Consider the following 25,459-nt stretch of genomic DNA (forward strand, 5'->3'; position numbering starts at 1 on the left):
CCGCGCCCCGGCTCACCTGGACTCCCCCTCTCGGGCCAGGGGACTCCGTCTCGGTGTCGCGCAAGTCCTCACCTTGGCCTCAGGGTGTCTTCCCAGGTCGGTGGAGGTAACCCTGGGCGACGTCTGTCACTCCTTCGCGTCCTTTCCCGCCCCCAGCGCCAGGCGGCGCATCCAGTAGGTGCTCGATAAATACCCACAGATTTAAAGAGCAAGTTGACGTTGCCGCGCCCACCTTTCACTCTAGTCAGATCCCTGGAAGTTAACCAAGTACCAAGCAGTTCGCACCGGGAGCGGATGTGAGGGGGGTGGGCAGAGGTGAACTGTAGGAGCCCATTCATGCAACAATTGTCTGAGCACCTACTGTATGCCAACATCATCCACCGCAGGGACTAAAAGACAGTCAAAGCGGTAAAGTTAAGAATGTACTTAGTGTGTCAGACGGCGATTCGAGGTAGGCAGAGAAATCCGGCAGGGGAGGGGCTGAAGTGAGGCGAGGCTGGCGGGCCTCCCGGAGGCGGTGACCAGAAGAGGTAGCACCTCGGAGGTGGGCGGCTGCTCGGGCCAGCGTGCTAGGGCCTCGCCTCCGAAAGCACGTTTAAACTCCCGCCACAGGCAGTGAGGCGGGAACGAACGTACCGAGAGGAGGGCGTAAGGCCCCGAATTAAGCCCCGGTCCCTCCCGGCAGGGACGGGGTTAACGCCTGACGGGGCGCAGCGTCCCGGGTGTGCGCATGCGCGGAGCGCGGAGTGCGCCTGCGCACAGCTCCGGGCGACGTGGCTGGCCGGAAGTGGCCCGTGCGGAACCTCCGGAGGACCGCCGTCGTCAGTCGGTCTGTCCTGCGCTAGGTGCTGGTTCGCGCCCCCGCCGGCACCACCATGCTGAAGAAATTTGACAAGAAGGACGAGGAATCGGGTGAGGGGGGCGAGGCCTGGGGGAGGCCGGACCACTGCCCAGGCTCTCGGCGCCCTCCCCGGAGGCCTCTGTCCCGACCCGAGGCCCCGGGAGGGACGGGGGCTTGTGCGAGGGGCTGCCGCCGGTCAGTGGCAAGCCCTGGAGAGCCCGAGCAGGCTCCACTGCCCCGCACTCGTAAGCTCGGACCGCGATTCTCTGGGTGACCTTGGGCGGGTCGCACGTCTCTCTGGGCCTCAGTTTCCCCATCTGTCAGGGGAGGGGGCCGCGCGCGATGCTCTTGTGGGGATTCGCTGGAGCTGCGTCGGTGCTGGCCAGACTGGGGAGCACAGTGTCCCGTGGCTGAGAACCCTGACTCTCATGCATTTACCCAGTAAACATATATTGAGCGCTTACTGCATGCCAGGCTGTACTGTGCCGTGACATTACAGTAGAACAAGTGAGACGCTCATTGCTCGAGCTGGGAATATTAGAATGGTCGCGACGTAGTGGAGGAAACAGACGTCAGTCAGATACTGAGGTGTGTAACTACACGTGTGATATCTGCCAAGCACAGACCCTAGTCGCTGGAGGTGGGTCCCGCACGTAGTAGGGACTCAGTTAAGTACCAGTTGCATAAATGAATGCAATACGTGACACTCTGAGAGGCACACAAGGACTGTACCAGGGCTGCTGGGTGACTGTGAGTCAGTGGTTTGGGATGGAGGGAGCCCCCTTTGCAGGAGGGTGGCTGGATCTACTGGCAGGTTGTAGAGCTTTGGTTGCCGTTCAGAGAAGTTGGAACTTGACTAGGTCGGGCACTGGGACATGCTTCCCTTGGCTACGTCTGGGAGAGTTCTGAAATTCAGGGTCACAGCCTGTGCTCAGTCGTGCCTGTTCTCTGACTGTAGGCGGAGGCTCCAACCCATTCCAGCACCTTGAGAAGAGCGCCGTGCTCCAGGAGGCAAGTGTCGTTTGCTCCCGTCTCTTCTGTCACGAGTGTTCCCAGTCGGCGTGCGGGCGCGTTCAGAGTGCTGGTTTAAAGGACAGCCGGGGAGAGACCTGCTCCTAGAAAGACGGGGGCACTTTGTTCCCGGGGAGGGTTCATTAGGCCTTTTTCTTCGTCTTCGTTTCTCTTTCTAGTTAATTAATAAGCGTTGCCTGAATATCCGTTAGTCACTAAGTCAGCACATCCTCAGCTAACATTTAGGGAAGATTTCAGGAGTTGTTAGTAGGCAAAGTAAGAAAAAAGCAAAACAAGACTCTTTCCTTATGAAACTAAGGTTGGGCAAGTGTATTTATTTACTCTGGGACTTCTCAGACCTCGAACGTGCTTGAGGGCAGTCAGGGAAGGGAAATAAACTCAGCCAGAAGGTAATATCCTTGGTCGCTTTTTCCTAGGCCCGCGTGTTTAACGAAACTCCTATCAATCCTCGGAAATGTGCCCACATCCTCACCAAGATCCTCTACCTCATAAACCAGGTAACAGGGTGAGGCTTGGGGTTGGGGAAGATGGTACTGGGGTGTGTTGGGGGGAGGGGCACAGCCCCTGTGTAGTTGTAGCCAGCGGCCCAGCTCTGGGTCCCCTCAGCGTCCCACTCTGATGTGTCGCCCTGGATGGAGCCTCTGCAGGGTCCGAGGATCTGGCCTGGGCTGATCTGGCAGGAAGATCATTGTGGCCCGTCTGTCCCAAGCTGAGACTTCTTTCTTGATTAAAACAGGGGGAGCACCTGGGGACCACAGAAGCAACCGAGGCCTTCTTTGCCATGACTAAACTCTTTCAGTCCAACGATGTAAGTGTCCCCACCCCAGCCCTCCCCTAGAGGGGGCAGCTCTGACAGGGTGGTGGGAGGGCCTCCTGTCAGCGAGGCTGCCTCATGCTGCGCCAGGGGTCAGAGGGCTTTTCGCATCTCTTGCCCAGCCCACCCTCCGTCGGATGTGCTACTTGACCATCAAGGAGATGTCCTGCATCGCAGAGGATGTCATCATCGTGACCAGCAGGCGAGTCTTGGTCTCTGAAGGATCCACCGACACAGAGCCCATCTTCTCACGAGCACCAGGCGCTCAGACTTCGGCTGACGCGTTGCCCGCGCCCTTTTCTCCTTTCCTCTCCTGTCTCCCTCGTCCTTCAGTTACCCCGCCCACCCATGGCGGCCTCCAGGGTGGGCGGTTTCCCTTTTAATTCTCTGGCCTGAAGTTAGGCACAGAGCCTTCCTTCCCTTGATTCTTCTCAGTCAACTGAGGCAGCCGGAAGTTTCACAAAGACTCTAGGGAGCACCAAGAGAAAGCCCAGGAAGGATGCACGTAGGGGTCTATATACACGGGGAGCACAGGCAGACTCGCTCACTAAGGCCTGCTTTGCTCACTAAGTGTTAGGCTGAGGGATTCAGGGGACAGAGGGGACCGAAATATAATCCCTGGGCTCAGTTTTCTTATTTCTTCTTGCCACAGTTTCGGGGGGGATGTTATACATTCGTGTGTAGGTTCGTTTAGACAATATTTATCGTCTGTCGGCCCCCGTGTAACTCTGGGAATAGAGCAGCAAACACGACAGGCGTGGCCTCTGCAGCCCCAGAATTTACCGAGAAGTAACCCAGCAGACAGGCATTAGGGAAGTGTGACGGCTGTGAGAGCAGATCAGGAGGACAGCCAACTTGAATTTGGGCCAGGAAAGGCCTCCTGGAACGGTCTGAGTGGAGTCCTGAGGGCTGAGTGAGAAACAGGACAGAGGTGGAGATGAGGGGCCAGTGCGCCCGGCTGAGGGGGCGCAGGTGTCAGGGCCTGGGGTGGAGAGCGCGGCCTGTTTGGGGACGTCTCTGTGAGGGGCTGATGGGGATGGCAGCAGGAAGCCTCGGGAAGGTTTCAGTCAGAGCAGGGGAGTGACCTGGTCAGTTCTCAGTTTTATGAACAACCCTCTGGCTGCTGTGTGGTGTTTGGCGGGGAAGGGTTAAGAGCACAGAGAGGATGCCTGTTAGGAGACTGGCGTGGTGACCCGGGGTGGGCAGGGCAGGGCCGGGGGGGCAGACCCGGCCCCTGCATGAGGCTATCGCCTTGTCCCCGCAGCTTGACGAAGGACATGACCGGGAAGGAAGACAGCTACCGGGGCCCAGCCGTGCGCGCCCTCTGCCAGATCACTGACGTGAGTCCCCCTTGGCCAGCTCGGTCACTGCGGGGTCTCACCCTTCACGTGCTGTAGCTCGTCCCTGGCTCCTGGGAGGGGTGCAGGAACACAGGACGTGAGCCTGCTTCCTCCCTCCTGCTCGTCCCTCCTCCACACCCTGTCACCTGCACTCCTGAGGGCGGCAGGGACTGACCGGGCCCCCTCCCGCCCACCGCTTGTCCCCACAGAGCACCATGCTGCAGGCTATCGAGCGCTACATGAAGCAGGCCATCGTGGACAAGGTGCCCAGCGTCTCCAGCTCTGCTCTGGTGTCTTCCCTGGTGTGTAGCCTCAGCAGGGGCCGGCGGGGCTGGGGGCGGGGGCTGGATTGGGAGACTGAAGAAACATCAAAGTCACTTTCCAAAAGAAAAAAAAAGCTTTGTATCCCCAGATCTGAGAGTCCCACCCCCTTCTCAGTGAAGAGCGCCCGGGGAACTCTGGGTCAATTGAGGGGCCAGTTGGACAGCCTTGACCCATCCTTTGGGGTGACAGATTTTTGGAATTTGAGCCTGGCAGGAAGTCTGCCAGGGCAGGGAGAGTGAGGGTGGGAGCTGTCCCGAGTCTGTGCACTTCTCAGAGGACCCGGACGACAGAGGGGCCCTGGGCTGTGTCTGAGGGAAGACCCAGAGCCAGCTGAACTGTGGCCAGGCCGGGAGGTGTGATGGCAGAGCATCCTGCCTGCCCACCGCTCAGTGTGCCCTGTGCCCCACAGCACCTGCTCAAGTGCAGCTTCGACGTGGTCAAGCGCTGGGTGAATGAGGCCCAGGAGGCGGCATCCAGTGATAACATCATGGTGCAGGTGAGCAGAGCAGTGATATTGAAGGTACTTAGGCTGGTGGCCCTGTCCTGGCCGTACAGCATGGACTCGTACCACGGAGACCCTGGCGGCCCCTGGCTGGAGCAGGCTTTCATCGTTTTGTCGTGGTGGGGAGACTTGGGGGGTTTGGGGAAAGAATCCAGGGCACCACTTGCAGGGGGAGTTGGGTTAGAGACGTTACTAGCTGGTACCGAAATATCGAGTATTTTGATAACCAGCTGAGTGTTGTTTTGGGGTATGCGACATAGGTGACCTGGCCCAGGCAGGCAGAGGGCCTTTGCCTAGCTGGCTTTGTTAGTGATGCATGGAAGCATCCTGGTGGGGCTTTCATGTGCTGATCTCTTCTTCGGTGACTTCAGCCAGGAACCCCTTTATTTCCGTGAGTCTCAGTTTCCTTGTCTGTAAAACAGGAATGAAAGTCCTTGCCTCACAAAGCTGTGAGGATAAAATGAGAGCCTCGGTAGCCTCTGCCCATCTGGCCCCTACCTGCAGCCTCCCTGTGTGGGCATCTGTTCCCTCCCTCTGTGCCCTTTGTGCTGGGTCTCGTCTCCAGGACCAGCTGTGGCCCCTCAAACCCTTACCAGGGTCAGAGAAGTTTCCCACGTAGAAGGCCCTTGAGTGTCACCCTGGTAAGGAATTAGGAAAGAGCAGAGGGGACAGGAGGTAACTTCGTGTGCCTTCCCTCTGCAGACCTAGCCTTGCTGGCAGCAGCCACGAGTCCTTGGGCAGGGCAGTGGGGGCAGAAGTACCTGTCACACGGTGTCACACGTAAGGTCTGACACTGTGAGGGCTCACGTCTGCACAGCACCTTACGACACGTGTCCCCCTCGAGGCCTAGCTCCCGCTTTCTCTTTCTGGTCAGAGACACCTGGTCTCCTCCTGTTCTTCCATCTGTGGCGCCTGTTGTCCCCTCCACACCTGCACTCACGCTGCCTGTCGAGGCCCTTGCTGAAATTGGGGGCGGACGAGGACTGCAGACACCCAGGTGGCTTGTTGGGCACGGTTGCACCCAGGCTCTGGAGGAAGCAACCACGATGCCCATCCCAGAGACGAGGAGGCCGGAGCCCAGAGGGACCGTGACCTCCAGAGCCCCACGGCCAGGGGGCCCGGCCTCACACGCCCGTGCTCTGCTGCCCTCTCCCGCTCTCTAGTACCATGCCCTGGGGCTCCTGTACCACGTGCGGAAGAACGACCGCCTGGCTGTCAGCAAGATGATCAGCAAGTTCACGCGGCACGGCCTGAAGTCCCCCTTCGCCTACTGCATGATGATCCGCGTGGCCAGCCGGCAGCTGGAGGAGGAGGACGGCAGGTAGGGGCACTGTGTCCCCCCTCACGCCACGCGAGGCCTTGCCCGTCTCCCGGGCGGGCCCCCCAGCGTCCTCTTGCCGCCTGTTGTCCCGCAGCCGCGACAGCCCGCTGTTCGACTTCATCGAGAGCTGCTTGCGCAACAAGCACGAGATGGTGGTGTACGAAGCCGCCTCGGCCATCGTCAACCTGCCGGGCTGCAGTGCCAAGGAGCTGGCCCCGGCCGTGTCAGGTGACCAGGCGCTCCCCACCCAAGCCCCGCACGGCTCTGCCTGCCAGGAGCTAGGCCCTGGGCCAGGGGGCGCGGGAAAGAAAGGAAATGCCCTCAGGCGGGCCGCAGGCTGAGGTTAAGAGAGGGCATCAGTCCCCAGGCAGCACCTGCTCCCTGCCGGGCCAGGGCCTCTCACCTGGGCTCTGGCGGGTGGCGGAGGCGAGGTTCAGAGGCGCTCTGCCGCCTGCAGGTGGCTGCTGTGGCAGGAGGGCCCGGCGGAGGAAGCCCGCATTTATGAAGCCGGGGCCTGGGCCGTCTCGGGGAGGAGAAAGAGGGCTTGGTCAGCGTCTGGACAGGAGCCTGGGCTTGCAGTCCTGGCTCTGTGGCGGGGCAGCTGGGCGAGCCTGGGCGAGCCAGCTGTCCTCTCCGCGGGAAGGATAGCAATCGTGCCGTTACACTGGCAGCGTGGTGCACGCGGCACCTGCGCTCTGGGTGGTCGTGCAGCAGAATCCGCTGGGCGCCCGCTGCTCTCGGGCCAGCTGCCGAGTGATCAGTGCCTTGGTCGTGCAGGCCCCAGCGCTGAGCGCCGCCGAGTGATCAGTGCCTTGGTCGTGCAGGCCCCAGCGCTGAGCGCCGCCGAGTGATCAGTGCCTTGGTCGTGCAGGCCCCAGCGCTGAGCGCTGCCGAGTGATCAGTGCCTTGGTCGTGCAGGCCCCTGCGCTGAGCGCTGAGCTCTCACTGCATGTCGGGGTAGCAGGCACATGACGGTGGGCTAAGTGGTTGGTCCTGGAAGGCGGGTGCGTTGAGAAGCGAGACTTGGAGCAGGAGAGAAGGGGCAAGCGTCCCAGAGGGACAGACCTGGTAATGAAAGCCATGATGCTCTGGCCAGAGAGTTCCAGCTGCAGAGGCTGAGGGATGGTTGGCCCTCCTGCTTTTCTCATGTTCTCCAGAGTAAGGTTGCAAACCTGTCAGGCAGAGAGATGGGCTTCACGCTTGCAGAGAGAAGTCTCTCCTCCTCCTTGGCGACAGAAGCAAAAGAACTAAATGAATTCATTCCCTGGTTCAAATGTTTGTTCTTTCTTGTTATATTACTCATGTTCCAGAATAATGAAAGTCAGACAGAGAGAGCTTTTAAAATAAGGGTTGTTTAAAAAAACCGTAAATAAGTGCTGAAAAAGTATAAGACAATGGAAGCCAAGTTACGAGGAGAGGCGCGTAGACACTGCAGAAAACAGCAGTCATGTTCGCCTCTCCAGCGAGTGCACGCGGAGCCTGAGCTTCCTGAGGCCAAGGCGCGGGCTGGGGCGGCCGATGCTCTGCCGGGACCCCGGGTAGGGCAACGACTCGGGCCCCGGGACGGGCAGCCCCGGATGTCAGTCCTGGTTCTGCCACTTCCTGGCTGCTGGCCTCGTTCCTTCAGTTGCTCTGCCCCTTTGTGCCTTGGCCTCTGTGTCTGTGAAATGGGGAGATACGGGAGCTGCTTTGCAGGCGTGTGGGGACTCGCGGGGACACGGCAGGCAGTGCTCAGCCCTGTGCCCGGCACCGTAGGCTCCTGCGTGTGAACCGCCGGGCAGTTGCAAGCGTGCCCACGGGGAGGACGGCTGTCTCCTTGGTTGGGGTGGTAGCACCAGGGAGATAGCTGGACGCAGCCTCAGAGCCCTTGCATGTGTGCCCCGCCGCTGTGCCCGGTCCCTGCCCCTCGTGGGGGCCCCTGGGCTTCCCGGCAGCCCAGCACCCATATCCGTCTCCCCGCAGTGCTCCAGCTCTTCTGCAGCTCCCCCAAGGCTGCGCTCCGTTACGCCGCCGTCCGCACCCTCAACAAGGTGAGTTCGGAGTGGGCGGAGTGGGGCTGGGGGAGTGTCTCCTGGCCCCCGCCCTGCGGGAGGTGCAGCCCCGGTCCGCCTCTGTCCTCCGGCGGTGACGCGAGCTCACCCGAAGGACCAGCGGAACGGTGGGGGGCCTGCTGTACCCCGTCCCTGTCCTCATCTCTTTCCTCCCGAATCAAAACAGGTGGCCATGAAGCATCCATCTGCGGTGACAGCTTGTAACCTGGACCTGGAGAACCTGGTTACAGACTCGAACCGCAGCATCGCCACGCTGGCCATCACCACCCTCCTCAAGACGGGCAGCGAGGGCAGCATTGACCGCCTCATGAAGCAGATCTCCTCTTTCATGTCGGAGATCTCGGACGAGTTCAAGGTCCACAGTCCCCGCCTGCCGCGTCCCCGCTCCGAGCCGGGGCGGGGGTTCTGTGGGGCTGGTGGGGCGGAGGGCTGGCAGAGGTGCGCGCGACGCTGCGTCTGGCTTTTGTCCAGCAAGGCCAGGAGCCTCCAGGCCAGCTTGTTAAGTTCTTCACTGTTTCTTGTGCGCTTGCCGTGTGCTGGGCAGAGTTTGGAGAAAGGGGAACAGAGCAGTGGACAGACCAGTCCTGCTCTCGTGGAGCTTGCTTGCTGGGGAGGGGAGGTGGATATTAACAAGGCGGGGACACGGTAATTTCACACGCTAGTGCAGGGGGGAGACCCCACAGGGTAGGGGTTCCCAGGAGGAGCCGCCCCGGGGAGGTACCTGGGAAGACGCGGGAGAAAAGGCAGAAGCAAGTGTGTTGGGAACAAGAGGAAGGGGCTGAAGTGCCAGGTTGGGGGCTTCGCGGCCAGTGGAGGCCATGAAGTCGGAGCAGGTGGTGGCGAGACTGTGTGAGGCCCGGGGGCTCGTGATAAAGAGCTGTGGTTTTAAGGAAGCTGGTAAAGCGTTTTCTGTAGTGTTCTCTAAACTTTCATTTTCAAACAATTCACAGAAGGTTGTAAAGAAATATACTGAGAATTCCCGTGCTCCCCTCCCCCAGCTCCCTCGTCCTCCAGCACCCGCAGGGCCACAGGACAGTGTCACAGCACAGGCACAGGCCGCAGTTTACTCACCAGTTACACGTGTGTGTGTGTGTGTGTGTGTGTGTGTGTGTGTGTGTGTGAAACTCTGGGTAAGATATAGGATGCTCAACTACACCACCACCAGGAGACTCCCTGGCGTTCCCTGCGTAGCCACACCCATCCCCTCCTCCCCATCCCTACACGCTGTTCTCAATTTCTGTAATTATGTTATTTCACAACAGTTACTAAACGTTAGTATGTTGTTGGAGAGCTTTAATCAGGGTAGAAGGCAGACAGACGGCAATGTGAATGACTGTGATAGAGAGGTGATGAGTTCTGTAGCAGGAATGACACAAAGTAGGCAGAATAAACTGTGGGTTATAGGAATACTTTGTAGACTGTGGAATGACACAGTGAGACTTGCGTGTAGAGAGATCCTTCTCAAGCTGCTGGAGGGTGAACTGGACTGAGGCTTGGCTGTGGGAGTTGGGCAGAGAGGCGAAGGCACCCGCAGGCCTGGGAAGCGGGAGGGGGGCTGGTCTCAGAGCCCCTGGGGAACAGAGCCAGGTGTCGGGGCGCCATGTGGCAGCTGAGGGCGTGAGTGTCCTCAGAGGTGAGTCCGTGTTCTAGTTTGGGTTCGCGGTGCTTTGGATGCGTTTGGGGAAGGAGGGAGACGGTCTGGGCTGAGAGGAGGGAAGCAGGGGTAATGGTGGTGATTGCGGCCGAGTTTGAGGTGCCTGTGGGCACCAGGTGCGGTTGTGTGGTAGACATTTGGAAGCACTGCTCTTGAACTCAGACCAGAGACGAAGATTTGGGCGTCGGGGGCATAGAAGAGGTGGTTAAAACCATGGGAGGAGATGAGATTGCCAAAGAGACTGAGAAGAGAAGAGGGCTGGGGCCAGAGCACCCCAGGGGGCAGCCTGAGCTGGAAGGCTCAGGGGTGGGAATGGTGGGGGAGGGGAGAAGCAGGACAGGCAGGATGGAGGGGCTGGCGGACTTTCCTGGAAGTCTGAGTAGGGGGACCCAGAGTCTGGATCTGGGCCTCGGGACTGCTGTGCGTGCCTCCCTGTCTGGGGGGCTCGGGGCTGCGGATCCCCCGAGGGTGGAGGTGGGGCTCCCCTCGCGTCTTGGCCTGTTGCTCCCAGGGCCCGGCCCTGCCTGAGGAAGGACTCCGCTGGCACTGGGTGCATGAAGTAACCACCAGGTGGCGGGGCCGCCGCTCACGCATGTCTGTTTGGCCCAGGTGGTGGTGGTCCAGGCCATCAGCGCACTGTGTCAGAAGTACCCTCGCAAGCACGCCGTGCTCATGAACTTCCTGTTCTCCATGCTGCGTGAGGAGGTAAGAGCAGGGCGCTCGGGCGCCGGGTCTCCTGTGCGGGTGGTGGCCTGGCCGCTGGCTCCACGCCCAGCTAGTTCTCGGGTGTACCCGGTCCACCTGCTGGCCGGCTGCTTGCCTGGTGCCCGCGGCCCTTGAAACTCCTCATGGGCTGACAGTGTAAACATGCACCGATCACTAATAACCCTAATGACACGCTACCCGGGCTCTAAAGACCCAGCAGATGCCCCAAGGTGATGCTTGTGTAGAAGATGGGAAACCGAGTTCTGTCTGGTGTCATCTCGCGTAGAAGTATTCCAGCCATTCCAGGAGCTCCAGGGTGGTTTCTTGGGAAACTGAGGCTAGTAACGTGACATTGGTTCTATTTTTGTTCCTGACGTGAATTAGTGATTCACGTGGGCCACCTTTCTCGGTTGTCTCAACAAAGCCGGTCCGTTGAGAGGAGCAGACGCAGTGTTCATCCGTAGATCTGGTCCCCGGATATTGGGTGGCCCTTCGCCGCAGCCCCAGGTGGGCCCGTGGACCAAGGCAGTAGAGGAACCGTTGCCTTGGGTGCCTCTGGGGTTCCCAAGAGTACGAGAAGGGAGCAGGGCTTAGGGTGCCTTCAGCTGACGGCCCAGCACAGTGGAGACATCACACAGCGTACACAATCTTGTGATCCTCATAACAGGCCTTGTCGTAGACGTCATTTTCTCCCTTTAAAAATCTGGGATCTGAGACCGCCTGCCTGTGGCCACCTGGTCAGTAAATGTCTGGCTCCAGAGCCCGTGGTTTTCTCCCGGACCTCCCTGCCTCCCAGGACAACATGTGGCTCCACGGAAGACAGCGTGAGAGCTTCACTCATTAGAACACAGCACTCAGACACCGAGACCCTGTGTGCTAGAAAAGGGTCTGTCCCTCAGCACAGGGTGTGTCGGCCACGAGCCGCTGCAGGCGAAGCCCTGATGCGGTTACTCTGAACCTGTCAGTGCCCAGTCGGCGGGCGGGCTGCAGAACCGGGGTTATAACTAGGGCACCTGCTGACAGAACAGCCTTATTGAAATGTAAGGCGTGTGTGTAATTCACAGAGCGTATTTATTCTTCACAATAACCCATGAGGTCAGTATGCTAATGGTCCTTGTTATGAAGGTGCCTGAGGCTCAGACAAAGGGAGTGACTTATCACGGCCGTAAAACAAACTAATCTGAGAACAGGGGCCAGATTTGACCCACAGACAAGTTCTACTTGGGTTGTGCAGAGTTTTACACATTTTGAATTAGTAGCCGTTATTTAAAAATCAGGAAAACCACCTCGATAGATTTCCAGTTTCTCTTTAAAAACTAAGACCTGGCAACGCTAGGCTGTGTGGTGATTTCGCTCTTTAGATGGGATGGGCACTGTGCACGGCGCCACCATCCCATCCAGTGTGCTGCTCATTGCCGGGTTACGGCCGGGCACCTGGGGGCATCTCACTTGCCACTTCTGTTATTAAAGTCTGTAAGTGGCAGAGCATAGATTTGACCCGGGATCTTTTGTCTCTCTACTGCCCCATTCTGCCTTTTTCTAAACTGTCATAAAATACCCACGACGTAGAATTCTATCATCTTACCTGTCTTTAAGCGTAGAGTTCAGTATTGTGCAGTACATTCACACTGGCGTGTGGTTAACCTCCAGAACTTTTTCATGCTGCAGAACTGAGCTCTGTTCCCATTAAACACTAACACCTCACTCCTCCTCCAGCTTCCACATCACCCATTCTGCCTTTATCTCAAACTTGGAAAGAACATGAAGTCCCAGATATTTCTATTAAACCACCTACTCTTAGAACAGGAAGGGCCCCAGCGAGCATTCAGCCTGAGCCTTTTGTTTTACACAGAAGGGAGGTAGAGGCCGGGAGAGCTGGGCGCTCGTCACCAGGTTCAGTGCCTGGACCGCTGTGCCGGGTCCCGGTTAGGCTCTGGCGAGAGCAGCCTCGGCACTCAGCTCGCCCCTTGTGCCGCAGGGCGGCTTTGAGTACAAGCGGGCCATCGTGGACTGCATCATCTGCATCATCGAGGAGAATGCGGAGAGCAAGGAGACGGGGCTGTCGCACCTGTGCGAGTTCATCGAGGACTGCGAGTTCACCGTGCTGGCCACGCGCATCCTGCACCTCCTGGGCCAGGAGGGGCCCAAGACCAACAACCCCTCCAAGTACATCCGCTTCATCTACAACCGGGTGGTCCTGGAGCACGAGGAGGTCCGGGCAGGTGGGTCAGAGCAGGGCTGGCCCTGGGCCCCGGGCTTGCCCTGGAGTAGACGCCCCAGCAGAGGGCCCTGAGCCCCCGGGGGGACACGGGCACCCGGTGTTCTTGCCTCACAAGCTCAGTGTTCTATAATCTTGTAGGAAGGACCTTAGATGTTTGGGCGTCATCTAGGTGAATGGTTCTTAACCTCTAATTCACCTTAGTGATTTTTTTAAGTGTCACTATATGTTGTCGTTTAACTTTCTCTCTTTCTCGCTCCCTTTTTCCTTTCTTTCCTCCTCCCTTTCTTTTTGGTGTTTAGTTTTTTATTTTTAATAATAGCTTTGTTGAGATATAATTCACATACGATAAAACTCACTCTTTTAAATGAGGGTGCAATTCAATGTGCAACCATCATATTCTTAATTTTACTTTTAATTTACTGCTCTTTTCTTCTCATGCCCTCTCTGGACAAATGTTCCTCTTTCAGCAATTGTTACTCATTCCGTAGTAGTTTGTTCTCTCGTTTATGGTCGTGTACTGCTTCACTGCGAGCTGAGGCCATTTGGATACAGAAGTTGAGGGCAGCTCTCGTGGCCTCTTAGTTAATGCTGAAAAAGACTCCTGGGACCCAAGAACAGGGCTGCCTTCCCCGTGAGAGGCAAGGAGTTGAGGCCGGGTGGTGTCCACGTGACCGAGGCTCCTTGTTTCATGGTGTCGGGTTGGGCCTGCTGGGTCGGGGCTGCTTGGCTCTGGATGGCCCGTTCCGAGCCCTGGCAGTAAATCGTATTTGCTTCATAAACACAGGCGCCGTCAGTGCTCTGGCCAAGTTCGGAGCGCAGAATGAAGAGATGCTGCCCAGTATCTTGGTGTTGCTGAAGAGGTGAGTCCAGGCCACGGGCCTGGTGGACAACAGTGTTCCCCCGGGCCCAGGCAGCTGTCCTTTGTCTCTTTTTAACTGAAAAAGGGGAGAAAAGATACACAACTATTGATTATAGGAAAAAATGGAAACACAGAAAAGTATGGGACTTCCCTGGGGGTCCAGTGGGTAAGACTCTGCCCTCCCAATGCAAGGGGCCCAGGTTCGATCCCAGGTCGGGGAACTACATCCTGCATGCTGCAACTAAGAGTTCCCATGCCGCAACTAAAATCCTGCATGCCGCAACTAAGAGTTCCCATGCCGCAACTAAAATCCTGCATGCCGCAACTAACACCCGGCACAGCCTAAATTAATTTTAAAAAAAAGAAAAGCATGAAAAACAATGTCACGCAAAAATCCCTCCACCTAGGCGTTAATTTGAGGTGTTTTCTATTTTAAAAAACAGCTTTATTGAGATATAATTTGAGACCCATACGATGTACCCATTTAAAATGTATAATACGATGGTTTTAGTACATTCAGAGTTGCATAACGATTGCCACAGTCTAAGTTGAAAACTTTTTTTTTTTGGCCATGTCACGTGGCTTGTGGGATCTTAGTTCCCGACCAGGGATGGAACCTGTGCCCCCGGCAGTGGACGTGCAGAGTCCTAACCACTGGACCACTGGGGAAGTCCCGACAACGTTTTTAGCACCCCCAAAAGAAACAGTGTACCGATTAATAGTCACCACAACTCCCCCCAGCCCCCCAGCCCTAGTCAACCACTCGCTTGCCTTCTGGCTCTGGATTTGCCCGTTCTGGACACCTCATATAAACTCAGGCATACAGTGTGTCGCCTTTCATGTGTCTGGCTTCTTCATGATGTTTTCAAGGTTCATCGTGTTGTAGCATGTGCCAGTGCTTCATTCCTTCGTATGGGCAAATAATATTTCATTGCATGAACAGACCACATTTTGTTTGCCGTACATCTGTTGATAGGCATCTGGGTTGTTTCCACTTCGTGGCTGTTGTGACTAGTGCTGCTGTAAACATTTGTGTGCGACTTTTTATATGACATGTTTTCAGTTCTCTTGTGTGTATACGCAGGAGTGGAATTGTTGGGTCATATTAAATTCTTTTGTGATGTATGCTGTGGGTGTAGGAGATTGCCTCCCTCACTGGGTGGGCTCTGGGGAGAGGGTCCAGGGAGTATGAATACGGCCACCTCCTAGTTAATTAGAGTCCCGGGGGCCCTTCTGTGCATTTGATGCCTGGGTCCACATCCGAGGACTGAGCTTTAAGAGACCTGGTTCCTCTCACTGACCTCTGCTGAAGCCCTGCAGCATCCCTCCTGCCACCCCGCGGGGCCCTGGTCAGGAGGACCTTGTGTTCTGGCCCCAGGTGTGTGATGGACGATGACAACGAAGTAAGAGACCGAGCCACCTTCTATCTCAGTGTCCTGGCGCAGAAGCAGAAGGCCCTCAACGCAGGCTACATCCTCAACGGTGCGTCCTTCCCGGCTGACCCTGACCCAGCCCCCCGACGGAGCTGCAGTCTCGCCGGGCAGGGGGATTCGGAGGCAGGACGCCCTCGGCGGGGCTTTCCTGGCACCTGCAGAGCGTCCCTGTGATCTCAGGAGACCCGGGGCCCTGCGTTCACAGCCCTGTGGGTGGAAACAGCCCAGTGAATTGAAACATGAGTTAGTCATAAGAGCCTCCATTTGCAGAGTGCTTTACCCTTTTTAAGTCCCTCTCCTATGTCCGTTTACTCCCCACATCAGTCCTGCAAAGGACGATGTCATGAGAAAGTGGGACCTCAGAGGCCTAAGTGGTTTTCTCAAGGTCCTACAACCTCGACCCCAGGACCTCCGTCTCCCACTGGCCTCTAGGTCTGACCGTGTCCATCCCTGGTCTGGAGAGGGCTCTGCAGCAGTACACTCTAGAGCCATCGGAAAAGCCTTTTGACCTCAAGTCTGTGCCCCTGGCCACCACACCCATGGCAGAGCAGAGAACAGGTAAGTGACACCTGCACTCCTTTCATAGGCCCTCCGGTCCAGGCCTCCGCTGGAGGGTCTGCGTTGGCTGCAGAGTCACTAAACCTGCCCAGGATGGATGGGGCTGTGCTGGGCGGCGGAGGGAGTTACCCCGTCTGCCTCTGGCCGCAGGAAATGAAGACACGTAGGCACAAACACGTGCTCTCTTCCTCACGTGCTCTGTACTTCACACTCTCGGGGGTAGAAGTGATAATCCCTGAGTAACAGCACCGTGGTCAGCACTACCCTGGCCCGTTCCTGGAGTTGTGGGTCACCATGCATGTTTGTTCCTGCAGAAAGCACCCCCATCACAGCAGCCAAGCAGCCTGAGAAGGTGGCAGCCACCCGCCAGGAGATCTTCCAAGGTGAGTAGTGGTGCTTGGTGGGGCTCCCGGGACCGCGGCTAGGGTAGCGGTTCTTCTCCAGGGAATTAAGAGTAGGAACTGTCATCGGTTGGGTCTCTCCTGAGTGCTGGGCTCTGAGAGTATTTAGACAGCATGTTTGACCCTCAGGTGGAGGTTATTGGGTCCATTTGGTATTGGAAGATTTGGACGTTCAGAGAGAGACAGTGATTTGCCCAAGTTTGCACAGCAAGAAGGGGCAGTGGGGGTTGGCGGTGGAATTAAGATCCAGCTCCAACTGGCTCAGAGCTGCCTCGGCCTTGGTTCTGAGGCTCAGTTCCCTGAGGCCCAGGCCAGTTCAGGATGTCTGATGCCACATAGCTGACTCAAGGGACACGGTCCTTTGTCTCGGGTTCCAGATGTGTTCCGTCCACGTTGTCTTGCAGGGTTTTGTTTAGGTTTTCATCTGTCCCTCTGCGTGTTTTAAGGGGAGAGGCTGCGCGTCCAGTTGCCAGACCACGTTATCCACTAGATTCCTACCTTTGAGGCCTAGCACGTGTCCCTCGTCCTTGGTGATGCCCCCCCCCGACTCCTCTCTTCTCTTCCGTGGTCCTGTGCAGTTCTCCACGTTCTGTCGTCTGTATTCTCTGTCACTGCACTTAGTGCCTTCCTTCCTCACTGTAGGCTCCCGATCATCGTTGAATTAAATTAAATCCCACCTTTTCCATTCCCTTCCCGAACCCTGTCTTCCATCAACATACTGTCTCAGATTCAGCAAAACTAGGATCCTGAGCCGACTGGGATCACTCTAATCCGAAACTTTTCCTTGTGTGTTACTTCTCTCTTGCTGCTGTCACAAGTTACCACGAAGTTAGTGGTTTAACATAACACAAATTTATTACCTTGTTCCGAGGACAGAAATCCAAAATGGGTTCCGCCGTGTTGGCGGTGCCGAGCTCCCTCTGGAGGCTCTGAGGGGTTCGTCTTTGGCGGCCGCCTACATTCGCTGCCTAGAGCCCCCGTCCTCTGTCTTCAAAGCCAGAAGCACAGCCACAGTCACATCTCTGCCTCTGACCCTCCTGCCTCCCTCTCACCAGGACCTTGTGGTCACATTGGGCTCACCCAGATAATCCAGGAGACGCTCCCCATCTCAAGATCCAACGTAATCCCTGCAAAGTGAGGGAACATACTCACAGGTTCTGGGAATTAGCTCGTGCACATCTTGGGGGCCGTTGTTCTGCCACGCCCTCCAAGGAAGACTCCTTTGAAGCCTCTTTGAGGGACTCAAGCCCATTTGTAAACGACCTTCCGAAGCCTAATGTTTATTGATCACATGTTAAGTTCCAGGATCTTTGCTAGATCTTGACCTTTATTGCCTCTTTTATCTTCACAACAACCCTGTGAACAAGATTATTGTATCTATTTTATTGATGAAGAGTCTGAAACTCAGGGGCATTAGTTTATAGCTACTAGCAGAATCCCCCAGGCAGTAAGGGGCATGTCCGCAAACTTGATGCCCAATGAAATAAATTCCCATAGAAAAGCACTCTGGTGGCTGATGCTCACAGGGGTCCTGAATGTGCCTCCTAATATGTAAGCTGGCTCTTTCTGGGCTTTTTATCGCCTGCACGTTCAGAGGGCTGAAGCAGGCACACAGGCTGCCTCTTTGTGGGGGGAGAAGACCAATAATAATAATGCCTTCTTTCTCTTCCTATCCGTGAAATGTGAATCGAGTACCTACTCAGGCAGAATATCAAATCCCTGGCCTCAGGCACAGTTCTTTTCCACATGGAGTTGAAGTTAACTGGGAAGACAAGTTAAAAATCTTGAGTAGTGGTCTTCAAATATCAGTATACATCAGAGTCATCTGAGGAAACTTGTTAGAAATGAAATTGGTGGATCCCAAACGCAGAGATTTTGATAGAGCCGATCTGGGGTGGGTCCAAGAATCTGTGTTGTTAACAAGCCCTCACCCCCAGGTAATCCTGACACAGGTGATTCATGACCGCTCTGTGGGGAATTCTGCCCCTGACGTAGAATAGGGGCAGCTGCCAGACGCCTTGTTCACCTGGACTCACCAGGGCTGGAACCTGGCTGTGGGCTGCAGGGAGAGGCCTTACGGAACGCCCACCGTCCACACTAAGTTGGGTTTTCTGCAACACTCTGAACCTGCAGCCTCTCCTTTTGGGCCACCGTCTTAACTGCCACATGTCTAAGACCAGTTTGTTCTTTCACCTGGTTCCGTGGCCATCACAGCATTCAGCTCCTCTTAGTCTTTTCCCAGTCTCCCTCTTTTAAGAGTCCTTGCTGAGCTTCTAAGGTTGAGGGAGTCCCCAAATGGATTAGGCCTGGGACGTTGGGCCTCGTGTCCGTTGGTTGCGCTGGCGTCTTGTGTGGGACAGCGGGGCGGAGTGTCTCACGTGGCTGGCACAAGCTGGGCAGAGGGAGGGAGGTGAGGAGACGCTCGGGCTTGTTCGGGAAATCGGGAGTGACTGCTTCAGTGGGTGGCAGAGCTTGAGGACCAGGCCTGAGGGTTGGTCAGAGACATCACTGAGCAGCTGAGTGAGCGTGTGGCCTGGGGGTTTCAGAGCAGCTGGCGGCAGTGCCGGAGTTCCAGGGGCTGGGACCCCTCTTCAAGTCCTCGCCTGAGCCCGTGGCCCTCACTGAGTCGGAGACAGAGTACGTGATCCGCTGCACCAAACACACCTTCCCTGAGCACATGGTCTTCCAGGTGAGCTGGGGGGAGGCCCTCCCGCAGGGCCCTGGCACCCCACACCGGTGCTTGGAGCCCAGCCCGATGCCAGATCCACGACCAGCTGCTGTGTCCCTCGAGTCCTTGATGCAGGGCCTCTGTGGCTCCTGAGTGTCCACGTGCAGACGGGGGGCCTGGGACGGGGGCCTGGGATGGGCGTCGGCGTGGCCCTGGGGTGAGAGGCAGGACCTCCTGGCTGCTCCTGGGCAGCAGGCTTGGGTCCAGGGCAGTGTCTCAGCGCCCACTCCCCGCTCGCTGGTCCAGTTTGACTGCACAAACACGCTCAACGACCAGACCCTGGAGAACGTCACCGTGCAGCTGGAGCCCACGGAGGCCTACGAGGTGCTGTGTTACGTGCCCGCCCGGAGCCTGCCCTACAACCAGCCCGGGACCTGCTACACGCTGGTGGCCCTGCCCAAGGAAGACCCCACGGCGGGTGAGCCCCTCTGCAGATGCCGCCCTGGCCTTGTGGGAGCCCCCGGGGGTGGGGTGGGTGGCTTGTGCACCAGCTGTTTGCTTCCTGTCAGAGCTTCAGCTCCTCGAGGTCAGTCCCGAGAAGAAGAGAAGGATGGCTAAGTCCTAGGGGCTTTTCACACATCAGCTCATTTCCTCCTCATAGACCCCTGGGGAGCAGGAAAGTAAGACTCGGGTTAAATGGCTTGTCTGAGTTCACGTGGCTGGTAGGACGCAGAGCCCAGGTCTGCCTGGTCCTCAAACCAGGACTCTCTCATTGTACCAGGAGAGAGCACAGAGGAAGGCCCAGAGACAGGCACAAACATGGACCGTCCCAGGTCCACTCCAACCAAAGAAACCAGTTGCTTTTTCCAGGAGCCACCCTGCAGCATCTCTGCCTTCCTCTCTCTTCCTTCCCTGTGAGGGCAGCTCCTGGGGGCTGCAACCTGGCTCTCCTGCCTTCTACAAGCCGGTGCCCTCTGTCCAGATTTGTGGGGCCGGGTGGCATGTGCCGCTAGGGCAGATGCAGCTGAGGCCTAAAGGGCAGGCTGTGGCCACCCGCCCGCAGAGGACCTCACCCGACCGCCCGGCCTTCCCTCCCCGCAGTGGGCTGCACGTTCAGCTGCATGATGAAGTTCACTGTCAAGGACTGCGATCCCACCACTGGGGAGACCGACGACGAAGGCTATGAGGATGAGTATGTGGTAAGAAGTTGGGGCAAGGAGGCTTCCGGAGCTGACAGCCAGTCTTGAAGCATTTTCTTGCTGGTTTTGGTTTTGAAAGAATTTTTTTTTTAACTTAAAAAAAAAATACATGTTCGTGTGTAAAAAGAAAACTTGGGAAATACAAAAACAAAGTATACACAAACAGGAAAACATTACCCATAGTCCTTGGAAATGACTGGGGGGGAGGAGTTGTATTGTTGCGGTTATTCCGTACATTACAGATCTTGCTGTGCTCACTTAGAACCAGAGTGTATTTTCCTGCCATTACAAATACTTCATAAACACAATTTTTAATGACTTTAAGATACTCCCTTATCTTAATATATCCTAACTCACTTGACCTCGTATTCCTTAAACACTTGGCATTTGTGATTCCAAATTTTCACTTTTAAAAAAAGATTTTTTTTTTTTTTTTTTTTTTTTTTTGGCCGCACTGCACGGCTTGTGGGATCTTAGTCCCCCAACCAGGCATTGAACCTGGGCCCTTAGCAGTGGAAGCGTGGAGTCCTAACCTCTGGACTGCCAGGGAATTCCCAAATTTTCACTTTTTAAATGCTACATTAAGCATCCCTTTGGGTACAAATTTTTATCTGCATTTCAATTTATCTTCTTAGGACAGATTCCTAGAAGAATAATTGGGTCAAAGGCTAAGCCTGATTTTAAGACTTTTTTGAGGGACTTCCCTGGTGGCGCAGTGGTTAAGAATCTGCCTGCCAATGCAGGGGACACGGGTTCAAGCCCTGGTCCAGGATGATCCCACATGCCGCGGAGGAACTAAGCCTGTGTGCCACAACTACTGAGCCTTCGCTCTATAGCCCGTGTGCCCTAGAGCCCATGCTCCGCAACAAGAGAAGCCACCGCGGTGAGAAGCCCGCGCACCACAATGAAGAGTAGCCCCCGCTCGCCACAACTAGAGAAACCTCGTGCACAGCAGTGAAGACCCAACACAGCCAAAAAAAAAAGGACTTTGATTCATACTGTGAAATTGCTTTCTAGAGAAATTGGATCAGTTTGCATCTGCTGGGCAGTCCTTTCATGCACTGAAACGGCCCTTCCAATTCCAGCTCTCGGAGCTTGCATGGAACTGAGTGCAGGGTTGTTCTGGGGTTTGCCCAGGTCACAGTGGCTCAGTGCCATCTGAGTGCAGACCCTGATACTAAACCTGGGATGGAGATTGTCAGAGCCCTCATGTCCAGAGGGGCAGTCACCGAATACAGCTGATGGTCACTTGTGTCCTCCCAGGTCCATTGTTGAGGATGGGCCTTCCCTGAGCCAGCAATGACCTAAGGGCGGGAACTGCCCTAGGACAGGAGGGCTGGGTCTGGGGCATAGCTTCTACCGTAGGAGCTGAGTCCTACTTGTGAACACCTTACACGTGCACAGGAGTAGGGGCTCAGTGAAGAGCTGTTGGGTGAATGAATGGGGAACGTTTATGTACAGTTAGTTCAAGGTGGGGGGCAGTATGACGTGTCGGCCCCAGGGAGGACACGGCTGAGTCACAGGATGCGGGCCTCCTTCCCGTCCGGTCTGGCACTTACTCTAGGCTTCAGAGTGATGTGTTCTCACTGCTGCCACCCGAGGATGAGGACAGCGGGCCCTCCATAGCTGTTGGTTCTGCCTCCATGTGTTCAACCAACAGATAGAAAATATTCAGAATTGGGGTGGGGGGTGTTCCAGAAAATTCCAAAAAGCAAAACTTGAGTTTGCCACACAAGGCAACTATTACCATAGTGTTTGCATTGTACTTACAACTATTCACATAACATTTACATTGTATCAGGTATTATAAGTAACCTAGAGATGATTCAAAGTATAAGGGAGGATGTGTGTAGGTTAAATGCAAATACTGCAGCATTTTATATAAAGGACTTGAGAATCTGCGATTTTGGTATCCGAGGGGGTCCTGGAACCAGTCCCCACAGATACTGAGGGACGGCTGTAAACGGGTGAGGCGTTTTCTGCTGAGGGGACACCACTTGGCTGTGAGCACCCTGAGGACAGGGAGCCGGTCAGGTGGTGCCTGTCCCCTGACCACAGTGCCTAGCAAGCACCTGCGGCTGCGCGGTGGGAAGGGGCGGGCGGCCAGAGCAGAGCAGAGGCTCGGAGGTGTCTCTCCCCTAGAGCTGTGTGCCTAACGCGCCCCTGCATCTCCCCAGCTGGAAGATCTGGAAGTCACGGTAGCTGATCACATCCAAAAGGTCATGAAGCTGAACTTTGAAGCAGCCTGGGATGAGGTAGGGGATGAGTTTGAGAAGGAGGAAACATTCACCTTGTCCACCATCAAGACACTTGAAGGTAAATCCTGGGGATGCCATTTCCGGCTTGCTTGCCTTACAAGATCCTTGGCTACTGTTGAAGAGCTCCCCCCGTCCCCCACCCCCAAGTCCCCAAAGATCCAGGGCCATGTCTAGAGCACGTACTTCAGATGCCACTTCATTAAAAACTGCAGAGTGGGGTCGGGGGATGGGGGAGTGGTGGTGGCACCACGGGGAGATCGTGGGTTAATAACATTGGGATTTCTCCCCACAGAGGCTGTGGGCAATATTGTGAAGTTCTTAGGAATGCACCCTTGTGAGAGGTCAGACAAAGTGCCGGATAACAAGAACACGCACACGCTGCTCCTGGCAGGTAAGCGGCATTTCTGGTGGGAAGGGTCTTGATGCCACTGCATCCTGGGCTGAGGGCTCCCCCCTGGGAACCTGGGAATTCAGAATTCACAGCGTTGAATGTTCACAGGGCATAAAGAGACCTGCAGTGAAATGTCTCCCTCCCAACACTTGCTGCCAGTCATTCAGTTTCCCTTCCACCAGGCAACCAGTGTTAAATTATAAAGGATGCTGTATATCCTTCCTGTGATCATAGGGATGTAAAAGCAAATGTGTACGCATTTCCCTTTTTAAACTCAAATGTTTATATCCAGGTGGTGTATACGTTGTTCTGCACTTGGTTTTTCACTTGATGGTGCATCTTGGAGAACTTCCCTATCGATACTCAGAGCTTCCTCTTTTTTTTTTTTTTTTTTTTTTTACATAACATGAAATTTACCATTTTAACCATTTTTAGGTGTACAGTTCAGTGGCATTAAGTACATTCACATTGTTGTGCAACTATCACACCATCCAACTCCAGAACTTTTTCATCATCTGAAATTGTGCTCATTCTTTTTTGTAGTTGATTACTATTCCATTCTATGGATGGACCATATTTTGTAGAACCAGTTCATGTATTGATGAACATTTAGATTGTTCTAGTCTTTTTTTTTTTTTTTTAATATATTTATTTATTTATTTTTGGCTGTGTTGGGTCTTCGCTGCTGCGCGCGGTCTTTCTCTAGTTGTGGCGAGCGGGGGCTACTCTTCGTTGCAGTGCGTGGGCTTCTCATTGCGGTGGCTTCTCATTGTGGAGCACGGGCTCTAGGCGCACGGGCTTCAGTAGTTGTGGCACACGGGCTCAGAAGTTGTGGCGCGCGGGCTCTAGAGCGCAGGCTCAGTAGTTGTGGCACACAGGCTTAGTTGCTCCGTGGCATGTGGGATCTTCCCGGACCAGGGCTCGAACCCTTGTCCCCTAGCATTGTCAGGCGGATTCTTAACCACTGCGCCACCAGGGAAACCCTCCGTGTAGTTTTACTTTACATTTCTTGTATATTGAAGGAAGTTTAGTATCTTCTCAAATGCAAAGTGCCATTTGTATTTCCTTTTCTGTGAATTGTTTTCAGATCCTTTGTCTAATTTTCTATTGGGTTGGTTGGTCTTTTCTAATATGAGTGGGATTTTAAGCACTTATCATGGAAATTTTCAAATTTACACAAAAATGGAACCCCCAAGTACTCATCCTCCAGCTGCAACAACAGATAGGTCTCTACCTATACTCATTCTCCACCCCCAGATTATTTTAGAGCAAACTCTATATATAGACATTTCATATGTAAATGTTTCTGATCCGTATGCTTCTCTAAAAGCTAATGACCCTTTGTTTAAAAGGGAGGCAATACACTTATCACACCTAAAACAATGAACGAAAGGAAATTTTTTTCTGAGTGTTTGTAAACAGAGTTAGGAAGTAGTTCTGCTTCAGTGCCCTGCTCACAGCTGACAGCCCCCAAGCCCATCATTTCTGACCACAGTGAAGCAACCCAGTCCCCCGGGTTTTGCACACACCTGCGCTGCGGTTTTGTCATGGTGGGGCTGTCCCTTCGTCTGTGCTCTTAGATTCCGTCAGCGTGTGTGAGCGCCCCTGTGATGTCAGACACAAGCCATATGTGTCCACTAATTCATTTTAGCTTGGCCGAAGCGTGAAATACAGCTAGTAGAGTGATCTCTACTGAGATCATTGATGATGCTGCAGCTCAAGAGGTAAAGTGATGTGCCCAGGGCCTCACGCAGGGATTTCAGCCAGTGCTTCTGGTTGCGGGCCCCTCCCATCTCAAGCCCCAGAGCTGCCTTCGCCAGTTGTTGCAGGTGCCCCTCTCAGCCCAGCTCCCAGCCCCCTTCCGCCTTACACACCTGTCCTTCTCACTTCTCTTCCAGGCGTATTCCGGGGGGGTCATGACATCCTGGTGCGCTCCCGGCTGCTGCTTTTGGACACAGTAACAATGCAGGTGACAGCCAGAAGTTCAGAGGAGCTGCCAGTGGACATCATCTTGGCGTCTGTGGGCTAAGAGGCCAGCCTGCATAGGATCACATCCTACCCTTTCCCCCCCAACACTGTGCAGAAGCCAGGCCTTCCTTATGAACCCAGTGGAAACTCCTTTCCAAGCCAATTGTATTCAAAAACAATTAGGAATCAATGAGGTGTTTTTTGTTTTTTTTTTTAATTTAACCCCTGCCCCCAAAACTCCCTGCTGAGGGTAACTTTTGAAAGAGGGGGATGATTTTAGCTTGTCCTAGAACTTGCTGCCTTGCCTGCCAGGGAAGGGACATCTCAGATGAATAAAGTGCTTGCACCACCTCTTGAATTGATCCCCTAAGGAACCATCTTATCCCTATAAATAAATCAGCATGTATTTATTGAATGACTGCTACTTCTGCAGACTCGTGCTTAGGGGTCCGGCTTCCCTACCACCAAGAACACCTCCGCGTCCCCTTTGCACCTGCAGCCCTTTGCCACTGTACTTACCATGAGGCAGGACGCTCTCACTGGCCTCCGTCCGAGCCCCATGCCCAGGAGCAGGAGCAGTGCAGGTTTGCTGAGGGAATGACAGCAGCTGGCAGGCGTTGAGCCTTTGCCCTTAAACCACCCTCCTTTTATAGGACATGAGTGAGGCCGGAGGGTTTGGGTGGATTACCTGGCTGTTGCCTAGTGCCGGGTCTGAGGTGGCTGGTGCACTTCCGCTGGAGGAACAGCCCTTACAGAGCAGAAGTCCCTCATTTCCTCTGCTGGGCTTTTAAACACAAGCCAGGTGGTTTGCCAATTTTGTGGCTGAAATACACCTGTAAAGCCTATTTTTAAAAAACATAGGCCTCAACCCTTAGAGATTCAGGTTTGGGGGTGGGGGAAATGTGGGGCCTTGGAAAGT

The 25,459-nt window shown here is 55.2% G+C and overlaps 1 protein-coding gene across 1 annotated transcript; it reads left to right on the forward strand.

Annotated features, from left to right (window-relative positions):
• The first annotated feature begins 761 nt into the window (after nt 1-761).
• On the forward strand, nt 762-24,955 carry COPG1 (COPI coat complex subunit gamma 1). The gene is made up of 24 exons (XM_061197340.1): nt 762-912; nt 1,800-1,852; nt 2,290-2,370; nt 2,610-2,681; nt 2,810-2,889; nt 3,952-4,027; nt 4,237-4,329; nt 4,761-4,847; nt 6,017-6,174; nt 6,269-6,402; nt 8,137-8,204; nt 8,392-8,580; nt 10,489-10,584; nt 12,563-12,806; nt 13,590-13,665; nt 15,043-15,146; nt 15,530-15,655; nt 15,970-16,038; nt 18,603-18,745; nt 19,031-19,202; nt 19,826-19,923; nt 22,101-22,239; nt 22,474-22,572; nt 24,471-24,955. The coding sequence occupies exons 1-24, from the start codon at nt 876-878 to the stop codon at nt 24,599-24,601; spliced, it is 2,625 nt and encodes an 874-aa protein (XP_061053323.1). The 5' UTR covers nt 762-875; the 3' UTR covers nt 24,602-24,955.
• The last annotated feature ends 504 nt before the right edge of the window (nt 24,956-25,459 follow it).

This window comes from Eubalaena glacialis, chromosome 7, assembly GCF_028564815.1.
Source record: "Eubalaena glacialis isolate mEubGla1 chromosome 7, mEubGla1.1.hap2.+ XY, whole genome shotgun sequence".
NCBI classification, from domain to species: Eukaryota; Metazoa; Chordata; class Mammalia; order Artiodactyla; family Balaenidae; genus Eubalaena; species Eubalaena glacialis.

Bases quoted from the DNA above. Each gene is read 5' to 3' on its own strand.
- COPG1 (XM_061197340.1), top strand. From the start codon at position 876: ATGCTGAAGAAATTTGACAAGAAGGACGAGGAATCGG. The intron at 2,371-2,609 runs GTAACAGGGTGA...TGATTAAAACAG, and splicing joins TCCTCTACCTCATAAACCAG to GGGGAGCACCTGGGGACCAC. The intron at 4,848-6,016 runs GTGAGCAGAGCA...CCCGCTCTCTAG, and splicing joins GTGATAACATCATGGTGCAG to TACCATGCCCTGGGGCTCCT.